General features: G+C 38.8%; 1 protein-coding gene across 6 annotated transcripts in view; it reads left to right on the top strand.

Annotated features, from left to right (window-relative positions):
- WDFY3 (WD repeat and FYVE domain containing 3) overlaps positions 1-13,019 on the top strand; it is a 153,282-nt gene that overhangs the window by 117,326 nt on the left and 22,937 nt on the right. For 5 of the 6 annotated variants that reach the window (XM_041411900.1, XM_041411904.1, XM_041411903.1 and 2 more), the window contains 13 exons: positions 41-175; positions 1,270-1,449; positions 2,931-2,975; positions 3,429-3,662; positions 5,024-5,123; positions 5,784-5,944; positions 6,500-6,729; positions 7,585-7,694; positions 8,528-8,710; positions 9,618-9,775; positions 10,616-10,693; positions 11,441-11,668; positions 12,518-12,571. In XM_041411900.1, the coding sequence (XP_041267834.1) occupies positions 41-175; positions 1,270-1,449; positions 2,931-2,975; positions 3,429-3,662; positions 5,024-5,123; positions 5,784-5,944; positions 6,500-6,729; positions 7,585-7,694; positions 8,528-8,710; positions 9,618-9,775; positions 10,616-10,693; positions 11,441-11,668; positions 12,518-12,571 (1,896 nt within the window). The remainder of the gene's footprint in view (positions 1-40; positions 176-1,269; positions 1,450-2,930; positions 2,976-3,428; positions 3,663-5,023; positions 5,124-5,783; positions 5,945-6,499; positions 6,730-7,584; positions 7,695-8,527; positions 8,711-9,617; positions 9,776-10,615; positions 10,694-11,440; positions 11,669-12,517; positions 12,572-13,019) is intronic. The other variant, XM_041411901.1, reaches the window with a different exon arrangement.

The raw sequence follows: 13,019 nt of genomic DNA, 5'->3' as shown, positions 1-13,019 counted from the left end.
GAAAAGAATAATTTCATGTCTTCTCTTTCACCTCTTGCAGTTTGATTTAGACTCCATTTGGACCTTCATATTTGGAGTTCCTGCCTCCTGTGGCACTGTTACCTCCTCAATACACAGTGTTTGCACAGAAGCTGCCTTCTTGTTACTGGGAATGCTGAGGAGCATGCTGAATTCTGTAAGCATCAGAAATGTTGCTTGTATTTCAGTATATACTGTGTTGTTCAAGTTTTCCACATGGTTAAAAGCCAAATTAGAAAGGTCGAAGTTTTGTTAGTATCATGACAAAATTGGCTGTTAGTCTCATAATACTTGGGTGCAAAATGTAATTTTCTTGGGTTTTTCTCTGTTACTTTTTTCCCTGTATCTATAGAAATTTTAGTAGCAACAAAATTATCACTGCTTTTCCACAAAAAGGCTGGGCTTTCTGTTTAGCTGCAGTTAAAACAAAACAAGAAAGCAGAAGGATACAATGTCCTTGTCAGAGATAATTCAGTTTCTTTCCTGATTAACATCATGGGAGAATGTTTGAGACTCTGTATCCCATCTGCTCACAGCTATGTGAGTTGCAGATTTCGTTCATGAACCTTCCCTGTGCAGAGAAGTCCCCAACTATGAATAGCCCCATGCCAGAGGAAATTAATTTACTGCCAGAGAAATGTGTCATCTTCTCATCTTTGAATCTAACGTCAAGAGTAGGGAAAGTTGGTTTCTCAGTGGGAAAATCATGTATTTCCTTGAAGTCAGAATGTGTTATCTGCTGAAAATTGCCTCTTGAAGTGCTTGAAAAGCAGCACCTATTTGGTTGTCACCTGTTGGATCATCATGTGTATGCGATATGCTCTGTTGCTTGTATGTTTCTCCCAAGGTAACATGTCCAGAAGCATCTTCTGGACAAGTGTACCTGCTGCAGTACCCATTCCTGTTGTCACATGTTCTGTCTCTCTGCTGGTGACTGATCATTGTGTTTGGTCCTCACCTGTTTGGCTACACTTCAGACATGCTTAGAGACACGTGCTGTGTCTTGTGTGCTGACACCAGGCGTGTTCAACTGTGCCATCACATTTTGGGTTGGCTTCAGTCTAGTCATGTTTGCCAATATTTCTCAGTCATTACATGATAGGGCACACATTTTAGCTTATGGTCAATGATGTGCTGTAAAATGTGGTTGGTCTCCTGTTTGAGACGTGCTTGAAAGTGTGCTCTTCCTTTCTGAAGTAAGTGTTCAATTGGCCCTGTCTGTGCTAATCTGGTGTTTGTTTCTCCACTCAGCCCTGGCAGTCAGAGGAAGAAGGCTCCTGGCTTCGGGAATATCCAGTCACCCTGATGCAGTTCTTTCGGTATTTGTATCACAATGTACCTGACCTCATTTCCCTGTGGATGAGTCCAGAGTTCCTGTGTGCGCTGGCAGCAACAGTGTTTCCTTTCAACATCCGACCATACTCTGAGATGGTAGGAAATCCAGCTGCTTGCCTTTTCTGTTTTTCACACGAGTGTTACTTTTGCGGATTTATCAGTTACCAGTCATACCAAGATAAAGCTCTACTCACTTGCACAAGAGGTCATCATCAGGGCTGAGCTGGATGTTTTGTACTTGTGGATCTGAGAGAAGAGTGTGTTAAACTGCAGGGCGGTAGTTGTGCAAGGACATCAGAAGCAGCATTTTAGGGGCAATAGACAGTTTGTTTGTTTTCTAGTGGACATTATTTTCCATCGTATGAGAAATGCTAGCTGAGATTTATACAAGCAAAAGAGGCTGTCAGTCCTCAGCTCTGGAGGATGTGATGAAACCTAAAACTTCTTTTTCCTCACATTTCCCATTCCCATTTCTGTTTTTGTGGCTTAACCACAAAACAGTGTTCTTGTATTTCCTGAAACTACTGAGTTCAAGCCAAGAGAGGGTGTAAATTCAACTTTGCTTGCATTGCTGGCTGAAGTTTTCTTTGAGCCTAGTGTCATTTGCAAATGATACTATTTCTAGAATATGAATGGAAAGGAAAAAAACAGATATTGTTAGCCAACATCTAAAAGTAATTTTATTAAGAACATGGAAGAATAATTTGTCTAGAGGTTGCCAAATGCTAGAAGTATGGAGAGTATGATAAAAAAACTTCAGGAAATAGTAACTTGTGGTGTGCTATTGTTTTGTTGTCAGTAAAAGTGGGAGACCAGTTTTTAACAGTGCCTGCTGGTGAGTCTCTCACAAAGACATGGGGGTTTTTGCTTTTTTGCTAAACTTGCCTTTAAAGTACATACTAGGAGCTTGCTCTCTCAAAAAAAAGTTCCATTTACAAACTGGTGATGCTGATTTGGCATTCACCTGTACAGAGTTTTTAGAGGAGCCTTGTGTTTCTAAGCAGGCTTAAACTACTTGAATTTCTGCATAGTGCCTGGCAACTTGAGCTCTTTGCTGTTTGAGGGTGCTCCTCACTCCAAATTGGTTTATTCCTCCAGTGTTTCTGTCTGCCCAAATGTGTAGCACTAATCAGTGCCTGGTAAAATATCTGAATCACAGCCAGATTTCTGCAACAAAACATTATAATCTAAATTCTGCCTTGAGAGAAGATCCTTAACTTTTTCAAAGGTCTTTCAGCTTTTCTGAGATTGCTATTAAAAATAGCAAGAATATGTATTTGAGCTTCTCTTAATTTCTTGAAAATACTCTCCTGTTAAAGCAGACCAAATGTTCAGAACATTTGGTTACTTGACATGTAAGCTGGCGATGCAAGAAGCCTGTTGAGGGAAATCATATTGCCTCCTCTTTCATTTAAGGAAGGGAGTTGCATAAAAAGAGTCAGTCTTCTGGATTTGACAGCTTTCATTACTGTTTGTGCTTTTATTACAGTCCTCTTTAAGAGCTAGCCTTTCAAGGTTTCTGTTCATCAGAAATGGGAAAGCTGTGGAGACCCTTTTTTTTTTTCTTCTTCTTTTAGAGATTTTTGGGAAACCGGCTTACCCATAACTGCACTCTGATGAAGGTATTGTATTAAAAGAAAAAAAAAAAAGGCTCAGTTCCTTTTTTGTTTTATGTTATGTAAGCTTGATGACCTTTTTTAGTTGGCTTCTGTCTTGATTTTATTTTAACTGCTTTAGTTAATAACTTTTTCAAAACTTTTTTTTTCTTTTTTTCTTTTTTTTTTTTTTTTCAATGAGAACATTTATTTTTGCCAAGTATCTAGAAATCATCCAATTCTGTTGGTCAGGGAGCATGAAATGTAACTCATGCCAGATCATTGTTTACCTTGAGAATCCAAAACTGGATGTTTCCATACTGGGGAACTGATTCTGAGCATCATAGTTTTCTAAAAAGACTTCTTAAGAAGCAAAATGTGAAGTGAAATACCCTTAGAAAGACAAGCAAAGAATAGAGAAGTGAAGAAACTGCCATTAATTACCTAATCTCTACAGTTTTAACGTACTCGTTTTTACAGGTCACTGATCTCGATGACGAAGTTGGGTCCCCAGCTGAAGAGTTTAAAGCCTTTGCAGCTGATTCTGGCATGAACAGGAGCCAATCAGAATACTGCAATGTGGGCACCAAGACCTACCTGACCAACCACCCTGCCAAGAAGTTCGTGTTTGACTTCATGCGTGTCATGATCATTGATAACCTATGTCTCACACCAGCCAGCAAACAGACTCCACTGGTAGACCTTCTGCTAGAGGTAGAATTTCTTTGTGGTTTGTGTTTTAGTTTGGTTTTGTTATTTGAGTTTAGTTATGACATCTTATTTTCCTAAAGTATTTTTTCTTCTATTACCTTACAAAGTTAGACTAGGAATGACCTGAGATTCAGTAGAAATGTCATGAAGTAAGAGTGGGAATAAAAAGAAACACTAATGTTTCATAAAGAGTAGCTTGTTCACCTTTCTTTAATGGCTTGGAAAACCAGCATAAGAAGCTTTCCTCAAGTTTTATTTTGTGGAGTATGATTCAATGGTTAAACACCTTTCCAACCATGAGATCTGTATTGACTTTGTTGAAAATATAAAACCCCCGCAGAAATTAGCGTTTCTGTTCTGTTTGTATTAGATAAAAAGAAATTGTGCCATAGGTGGTGTCAGTTAGATAAAAAGACATATGGGGCCATATACAATAAAACCTCACAAAATAACTGTGTTATCTTGCTGTAAATCAACTTCTGAAGTTCATGACACTTGAAGAAAGCATTGTCCTGCTAATGGTGAGGCAAGGAGGTAAGGAGTTGAGTTACTATTTTACTGCCTACACCTTCAGACAGTACTTCAAATGTTCACTTCTTGTTCACCGTGATCTACCTGTTAGTTACCTCACCTTACATGTTGCTGAGTCTCCCTGATTTTTTTTGAAAGCTGCAGGAATTTTGGGCCATACTTGCATGCTTGTATATATTCTAACAAATTTCCTGGGGCAGTTGGGCACCTCTTTGCTGTCACAAAGCAAAAAGAAATGAAATGTCAGAAGATGTCAGTTATCCACAGACACTGGGAGGCATATTTGAGATCATGTTGAAGTGGCTGCAGTTCTTTACAGCTCTTTTAACTTGTTATCACTTGTCAGCATTACTTGCCCATTAGCATAAATAGGGTTAGGTAGGTACACACTGCCAAACTTACTGTTATTTCTCTGTCTGCAACTTAAACGTTTTATCTGTCCCATTTGCTCATTGTTTAGTGAAGGAGATGACTTGTGTCAACTGAGGAAATCACAGGTTGAACATACGTTTATAGTGGAGAGTTTCATGTACCTTTTCAGAATGTGTTCTTTTCTAGTACCTGTAATGACAGAAGATAAATTTCCTGAATTTAAAAAGGAATAATGCCTGCTCTGCAAGACTGCATGCAGCCAGTATATACTTGATGTGCATGCTTAGATTTTTGATAAAGCCAAAACTTTTTACTTGAGAGAGAATGTTAAGAGAAAAAAAAAAAAAAAGTAGTTCATGGGAGCTGAGAGAAAAGGAAATAATGTAGAACACCCTCTCTCTCCCACTCTTTTATTCAGAGATAATTAATTATCTTAATATTATTTTAATATCTTCTTTTAGGCTTCTCCTGAAAGATCAACACGAACCCAGCAGAAGGAGTTTCAGACATATGTTTTAGATGGAGTGATGGACCACCTACTTGCAGCTGATGTTTTATTGGGTAATATAGCACAGTTTAATAGTCAGTCTATTGATTTGGTCACCAGGTTTTGATTCTGTGACTTTTTTAGTGTTATCTTTTGTTGCAATTTGATCATCTTAATTTTTTCCCCTTTGATATGTAAATGGTGTTGATGTGCTTGCATGTTCCCTCCCTACCTTCATTGTGCCAAAGCTGTAAAATAGGTTATTCACAAAAACTACATGGCTTAGGGGACCCAGTCACGTTTCATGGTGGTTTGCTGGACTTCCCAGAAGCTCTTGGGCTGCTTTAACTCCATCCCAGGTTTCATGAGAGACTGTATGCATTTCTGTTCAAACTTCCTTGTAAGGCTCCCCATTTCTTGCCACAGCAGTAATTTAATAAATTTAATTTAATAAGACCCACAGTCTTTCTGTGGGTGCAGTGCATTAATAAAATTGATCCAGAATCATGTTTTCAAAATTCAGAATAATTTTTTTAAAGATAAAAGTCCAGAGCTGTGATTGCTTACATCAAAGGGAAAGTTCTATTGTAGGGAAGCCATGAGGTTTTAGCTTTCATTGACTGAATTTCTTTCTCTTTTATGGAAGTCTAGAAAGCATAAACTAATGTGAATGTATCTATGCAGATGGGGCTATTGGATAAATGTAGAAAACTTTGGGGTTTTTTATTACCTAGGTGAAGATGCATCTCTGCCTATAACAAGTGGAGGAAGCTACCAAGTGCTGGTGAACAATGTGTTTTATTTTACACAGCGTGTGGTAGATAAGCTTTGGCAGGGCATGTTCAACAAAGAATCCAAGCTTCTTGTGGACTTCATAATCCAGCTCATTGCACAGGTAACAGGGCTGTTTGTTGTATTACCTGGCTGAAAAACCATTTTTGCAGATTATGTGGAAATGCATGGAGTGATGTCACTAAACAATCTGCTAGTGATATATGTTTGGGTCAGCACAGAAATATGCTTTTCTTTCTCAGGCTCGCTCTCTCTTTACAGAGCTTTCTTAGCACATCTTTCTGTGAAGAGCGGTTGTGTCAGAACTGCTCTCAGATCACATTATTTTTTAGAAATACCCCCAAAATAAACAACTAAATTTGCCTCACATGAATTTTGAGAAGTTCCCTGAATTTGCTTTGACATTTTTGGGAACCTTCCTCACACACTTTTATTGGAAATTGTTGGAAGACTTACTGTTAGAAATCAGCAGCATCTTTATAGATGTTAAAATTCAAAGTACTTAATCATTAATGTCATTTTAGACCTTGAAATTGATGGAATTGACACAGTAAGATGCTAATTCTGGAAAATGAGCTTGGGTCAGTTCAACGGAAGATTGTGTGCCAGTAAAACGAGTTGGTGCTGCTTCTGATCATGTTTTTTTTTACCCCATCAGTCAAAAAGAAGATCTCAGGGACTCTCGCTGGATGCCATTTATCACTGCCTGAACAGAACCATCCTGTATCAGTTCTCAAGAGCGCACAAAACTGTTCCTCAGCAAGTGGCTCTCCTTGATTCCCTGAGGGTCCTTACTGTGAACAGGAACTTAATTTTGGGACCTGGAAATCATGATCAGGAGTTCATCAGCTGCCTAGCTCACTGCTTGATTAATCTGCATGTGGGAAGGTAAATGTCTCAGGCAGAAGTGCATTCCACAGCCAGGGCAGGGAAGTACTAAAATGACCCTTTTTTACTCACCTTGCAAATAAGTCAGCAAATTTTGGAGGGCTGTTTATAATTTTCCAGCCAGTGGGTTGCAAGCAACCTTAAGAAATTCATTTTGAGACAAAATTAGGTTTGGAGATCCTGGAAATAGAGAACATTTTTACCTCCTTTTGCAGAGGTATTTTAAATACTCACAAATGTGTTTATCCAACTATTTTGTTGTTAACCTTTTATAAATCTAAATGTTTAAAAGATAGAAAGAAACCCTGGTGCTAGGTAATTAATAGTCAGAGGGTCCTGTCACTGGATTTACTGTCTGTTGAATCATTTCATACGAGTTCAATATCTTGGTATTTCTTCTGTATAGCATTGAGTGAGGCCAGTCATGCATTAAATCAGGTGTCTGTGACGAATTATGTAGACACCTACTTTCCTGCATTGCTGCAAATGCCAGCCTGGCGTTTTCATTTGTTCTTTCCAAGAAGATCCACAACTTTTCTTTCATCCAAAGATGCTTAGTAACAGTCATCAAATCTCAGTGTTCTCCTTTTCTGGCCTTGTCTGTTTTGTGTTTCTTCAAATATCACCATCTTCTGCTAGTGACACCAGTATCTGTGGCACATCATCTCTTCATAAACCTTTGGTTCAGCTTGTGACCACAAATTGCCAGAACTCAAATGGACAGAAGTTAAGATGCTTTGCTGTAGTAGTGTGTATTAATCTTTGTGAATCTGATACAAAATCAAGTGCTTTATCTTGGCTTGGGTTTTTGTGTCTTTTTGTTCTGATGGTTGTTAATCCATTGTGTGTTTGTAGCAATGTTGATGGGTTTGGATTGGAAGCAGAAGCCCGGATGACAACATGGCACATTATGATCCCCTCTGATATAGAGCCAGATGGAGTCTACAGTCAAGATGTCAGTGAAGGTAATCGGAGAATGACAAAGCCACAGATGCTTGTAATGCCTCTTCTGTATTGTCATCACTGATCTTTTACCCCAGTGACTCGGGGCATGTGTGTGTTACCCAGTTACTCTCTGGAGGGGCATCGGGGCTGTGTGTGTATAAAATTACGTAAAAAATAGATTAAAAGACTGTTGGAAGTACTAAGATAGACACATTGAGGATAAATTAACGTTTTGCTAAAATAGTGAGAGCTCTTTGTTGTTTTCTGGATATGCTCCAGAATTAGAAATACAGTTTTATTGCACTGTTTTAAATACAATAGAAGTGGCTCATTTTAAGATAAGAAATATATGGTATAAACTATACAGTTACTATTTTGTGGCATACTTACAATCTTTCACTCAAAGGAAATTTATGAACTAGCTATGGAAGAAAGTATTCGGTGATTCTTAAATGTATGTATTTAATATTGATGCAGGTACTTAGGCACACATTAAATGTAGAAATGCTGAAGCATAATGTATGTATAGAATTATATATATTTATAGACACAGACTCGTATAAGGTTTTTTCAAACTCATTTTATTAATAGATGGGTGTGAGAGATGAGTCACAACTAATCAGAGCCAGTGTTTCAAATTCACAGAGAAAAACCTGCCAAAATTAATTGTTAGACTTTCTGATAGCATACATAATGGCAAAAAAAAGTGCTCTGGCCAACGGCATTTCACACATCATGCAAGGGGGGAGAAACTACAGTGTAATCACAGAAATTATTAATTTCACTACTGTAAAAATACCAATTCTACGAACACTGAAGAGAGCTTGCTGTTTGTGATCTTGTACCTATGCAGGTCGCCAGCTTCTTTTAAAAGCCATAAACAGAGTGTGGACAGAGCTGATCCACAGTAAAAAACAGGTTTTGGAAGAAGTTTTCAAAGTGACACTACCTGTCAATGATCGTGGCCAAGTGGATATAACTGTTGCCAGACCTTTCATTGAGGAAGCAAGTTTAAAGTGTTGGCAAAATCATTTAGGTAAGTCCTGACTGAGGATTTGTCTGTCCTGAAGGTTGGATTTCCTCAGAGTGAACTGTATGCACTGGATGTTTTAATATAGGCTTAACTTTTCCTGTAGCTGTAAATACTCTACAAACTGGCACTGTGTAACATGAATCCTTCAGAAATTGGACTATAAAAGGGATATTCTTACACTCCAGTGCATAAGGCCCTCTGTGAGTCAGCAAATAGCATATTGTGGATTAAAATGGTAGAGGCATTGAGCTCCTTCTCATGAACCTTTGGATTGTGGTGAGCTTTATTACCATTCCCAGGATTAGATGTGCCAGGCAGGGAGGGGGATCCTCTTGAGCATGTGTGGGTGCAGCCTGCAAACTCTTGGTCTGGTGATGAGATGGGAAATTGGTGGCTGAGCAGTCCTTCTCTAGCAGCAGTGATGCTATGACTAATTCTTGGCTAGGAAATATGTTCAACATAGGAAGCAGTTCTGCAGGAACAGGACCTTGGAATCCTGGTGGACAACAAGTTATGGACAGATTAGCTCTGCATCTGTGTAATAAAGATCAACTGATGCTTGACTGTATTAGCAAGAGTTTAGACAGCAGAAATTAAAATTCCATAGATGTGACTCATTTGATGATTTCACAGTTCTGAAGTAATTGAGGTTAACCTGGATGTACAGAAAACATATTTGTAAACCTGGAATACTTGTTTTGCAGTCTGTGTTTCTATGTGTTTCTGGCTGATATTTGCTCAGGTTTCTAGTATCTCCCTGATGGCCAGTATATTTGCAGAAAGTGTTTGAGTACAGCTACACCCTTTTTGAAGCAACAGAAAAGGTCATTCCGTCTAAAAAAAACAAGTATAATGGGGGGAGGGGGGAAAAAAGACTTCTAAAAAGTGCTCCCAACACTTTGTCTTTCAGCTCATGAGAAAAAATGCATCAGTAGAGGAGAGGCTTTGGTCCCAGCCACACAGTCCAAACTTTCAAGAGTCAGCAGTGGATTTGGCCTCTCTAAACTAACTGGTTCCAGGAGAAATCGCAAGGAGAGTGGGCTGAGTAAACACAACCTCTCTACACAGGTATTTTCTGTCAAGAAATAACATGCAGTCTAAAATCCAGCAATGTGTGTTCAGGATTTGTGGTAAATATCCCAATAATACTTGCACAGTGTGAAGTATTATCTTGTGCTTGGTTTTCTTCCCCTTTTTTGACTATTCAGACTGGGCATCTTGCTTCTGTGTGTCTAATTTATTAGGTCCATCTGTAACATTAAGCTAAGAGTCAGCCCTTCATTGTCAGTGAGACTGCTCAGCTGCTTCTGGTTCATGACTGTGGTAGTCTGGGTCTTAAGTTCACTTTGCAATACTACACCGAAATGGAAGCTGTGATACAGATGTAGGGTTTTTTTCCATTCTGCCCTCAAGATGGAAAGAGGGGTTTGAAAATTTTGTGGAAAAATACGTTGCTAGTTCTCTTTCTGAGCTGAAAATTAATCAGTGGAATTGAGAAATTAATGAATTCTCAGTGGTCTCAGTCCTTTTCCCAGTGAGCAGGTATATAATGAAGGGGAAAGGGAAGAACTTAACAAACAGAGCTCACAGGAGCTGTTCCTGGTTGTATCAGGAGAGGAAGCAATAAGTGAAAACAGAGATACCATGGGGCAAAGTGAGGAGGGGTGGGTGTCTTGAGGACTTCCAGCAAACTAGGCACCATCCACAAAATATTACTTAAAAGGAAGAAGGGAAAAGTAGTGTTTCTCAGTGTCAACCTTCGTCTGTTTGGGAATGTTCTGAATGTTTATTTTAAGGAACTATTCTTTGTGAGCAAGTTTAGCAACCTGGTGCATTCCTAGGGTTTTCATTCAAACAAACTCTTGTTTATAAAGTCTTACTCTGTTTGGCACCTTGTTTTTGTCTTAGGAAATTTCCCAGTGGATGTTTACTCACATTGCAGTGGTTCGGGACCTGGTTGATATGCAGTATAAAGAATACCAGGAGGTACGGATGGCTTGCAGTGCTAATTACCTGACACTGATACTTTGGCCTGTTAGGTTATACCAATGCCATTTCTCAGTATGAAGCTTGTGAAATACTGGGCTCTCATATTTGAAATGCTTGGATGTTTACGTACAGTTGTTATTTTTACGGGGTTTTTAGGTAAAATCAAATAAACAAATAGCAAAACTCATTTTGATCTGGTTGTAGATGAAAACTCTTGTAGCAATATCACATGTTAAGTGTGAATTCTTTTTAAGAAGCTTAAATTCCTTATAAGTGTAAAAAAATTAAAACAGGGAACAAAAAGAGAGTGATTGGAAATACACTGTGTTTCTAAAGCATTGTAGAAAATCTAAGAGGAAATGTGGAGAAGCATTGTCTAAATGCTACTTTCATAGTAACACAAAGAAAATTTTATGGTATCATGCAGTATTAGAAAGTGGCTGGTCTGTGCCTTCCAGAATGAAATTGTTCCACCCTGTGGTGTCTGCCAAACATTCCCAAAGACATTTCATTCAAACTGGTTGCTGAGCTACGTGCTGTAAATCTTAAGAAGTAACTTCTGAGAGAAACAGGTCATTTAAAGCAATTTGTTAAAAAAAAAAAAAAAAAACAAAACAACCACCAAACTTTGCTTCATTGAACTTCTCTCCCCTGTGCAAGTAAGGACAGGAAGTCCTCCTGTCTGGTTTCATTCTTAAAATAATTTTTCAAATTCCGTGCATTTACAAATGCCTTTGTGTTCAGCGTCAGCAGAATGCGTTGAAATACGTGACAGAGGAGTGGTCCCAAATCGAGTACGAGTTACTGCGAGAGCGAGGGCTCTGGGGGCCCCCCATCGGCTCCCACCTGGACAAGTGGATGTTGGAGATGACTGAGGGTCCCTGCAGAATGAGGAAAAAGATGGTGCGGAATGACATGTTTTATACTCAGTATCCCTACATGCCTGAGGCTGAGCAGGAAACAAACTTGCTGGTAAGTATTCAGGAGTTTAGGATGGGTGATTACACACCCTGTTGCAAAATGCTTTTTTATTTTTTTCTTTTGGTTTTTTTTTGGATAGGTTTTTCTTAAGAAAGATATTTTACTCTGTTGGTATGACCTGATATTCTTGTGTCTGTCCTAAATGGTTGGTAAAGTTCAGTTGTTCCTCATGATATATTTAGGGAAGGGACAGAGTCACTTGGCTCAAAACCAAGCAAATTTGGATATATTGCAATATAATGTGAGGTGTGCTGAGTGATCCTGCCAACAAACAGCACTGGCATCTTCACAAGCCTCCAGAGACTGAAAGTTCCATTACTGTGTGAGGTTCAGTCTAGATTCTTGTCCTTAATCTACATAATGTGGAAAAAAACAGTGATCTGGGAAAAAAAAAAAAAAAAAAGGAAAAAAGGTCTACAGGCCTTGGTTTGGGTGCACTTGTGAAATGTACTTTCATCAGTCTGTGAAGATGAAGGTGGGCTGTGTAGCAGAAATATTTGTGGCCTTTGAAAGCTTTGCAGTTAGTTACTGTTAATTTTGGAACACTGCTTATAAGAAAGGAAGCAGTCTTTATTATGTCTTTTTAAGCATGTGTGTAAGCATGCAGGATTTTTTCCCCTCAAATTATGTCTGAGTGTCAGAGTACTTTAAAAAAGCAGTCAATTGAAGTCAATCAATTTGAAACTACTAGATATTTTTGCCTGCTTGTGGTCTGACACACAGTAGCTGTAGTGACAGTCTAATTCACATGAAGTAGAGAACATGCCATCATACATTCTTCTCAAAAGTGTTCTTTCTCTGATGTAATTGATGCTTATGTAATTGATGCCCTGTTTCCAGTCTGACTTCTCAAACAGACTTCCTGAGACATCTGATGATACCATTCCTCAAAAGGTAAAGAAACAAGTACACTGACCGAAAGAATGTAAAATAAATACAACTTCTCCTGCATGTTAGGCAGTCTTAACAAGGCTTCTACGTTTGGCTTTCAACTTGCTCTTTCAGTAAACAATTCCAGACCTAAGGGTTTTTTTCAGTAATCACATTAGAAGATGTTACTGTGCTGTCTTCAACCTTCACCTAATAAAACTTTCTGTAGACCTTCCCTTCTTTGCTGCACACTAACAGGCTGTGTTGGGCTGTGCTACCACTGTTCTCACTGTGTGGAGTGTTGTGGCTTTGGGACCTGAACTGTTGGTCAGTGGAACACATTTAGTAATGGGCAACACATCACTTGGAAGCACTTACTGGGAAAGTGTTTCCTTCTAAGACAGGATCTCAGGAGCGTTTTTTCTCCTTTTTGTCCATAATGGGCTTTAAAAGGCTGACTTTTGTTAAAGCC

The sequence above is a fragment of the Onychostruthus taczanowskii genome, unplaced genomic scaffold (genome assembly GCF_017590055.1).
Source record: "Onychostruthus taczanowskii isolate IOZ18803 unplaced genomic scaffold, ASM1759005v1 scaffold38, whole genome shotgun sequence".
Lineage (NCBI taxonomy): Eukaryota > Metazoa > Chordata > Aves > Passeriformes > Passeridae > Onychostruthus > Onychostruthus taczanowskii.
The sequence above is the reverse complement of the archived record's forward strand: the minus strand, read 5'-3'. Positions and strand labels throughout refer to the sequence as shown.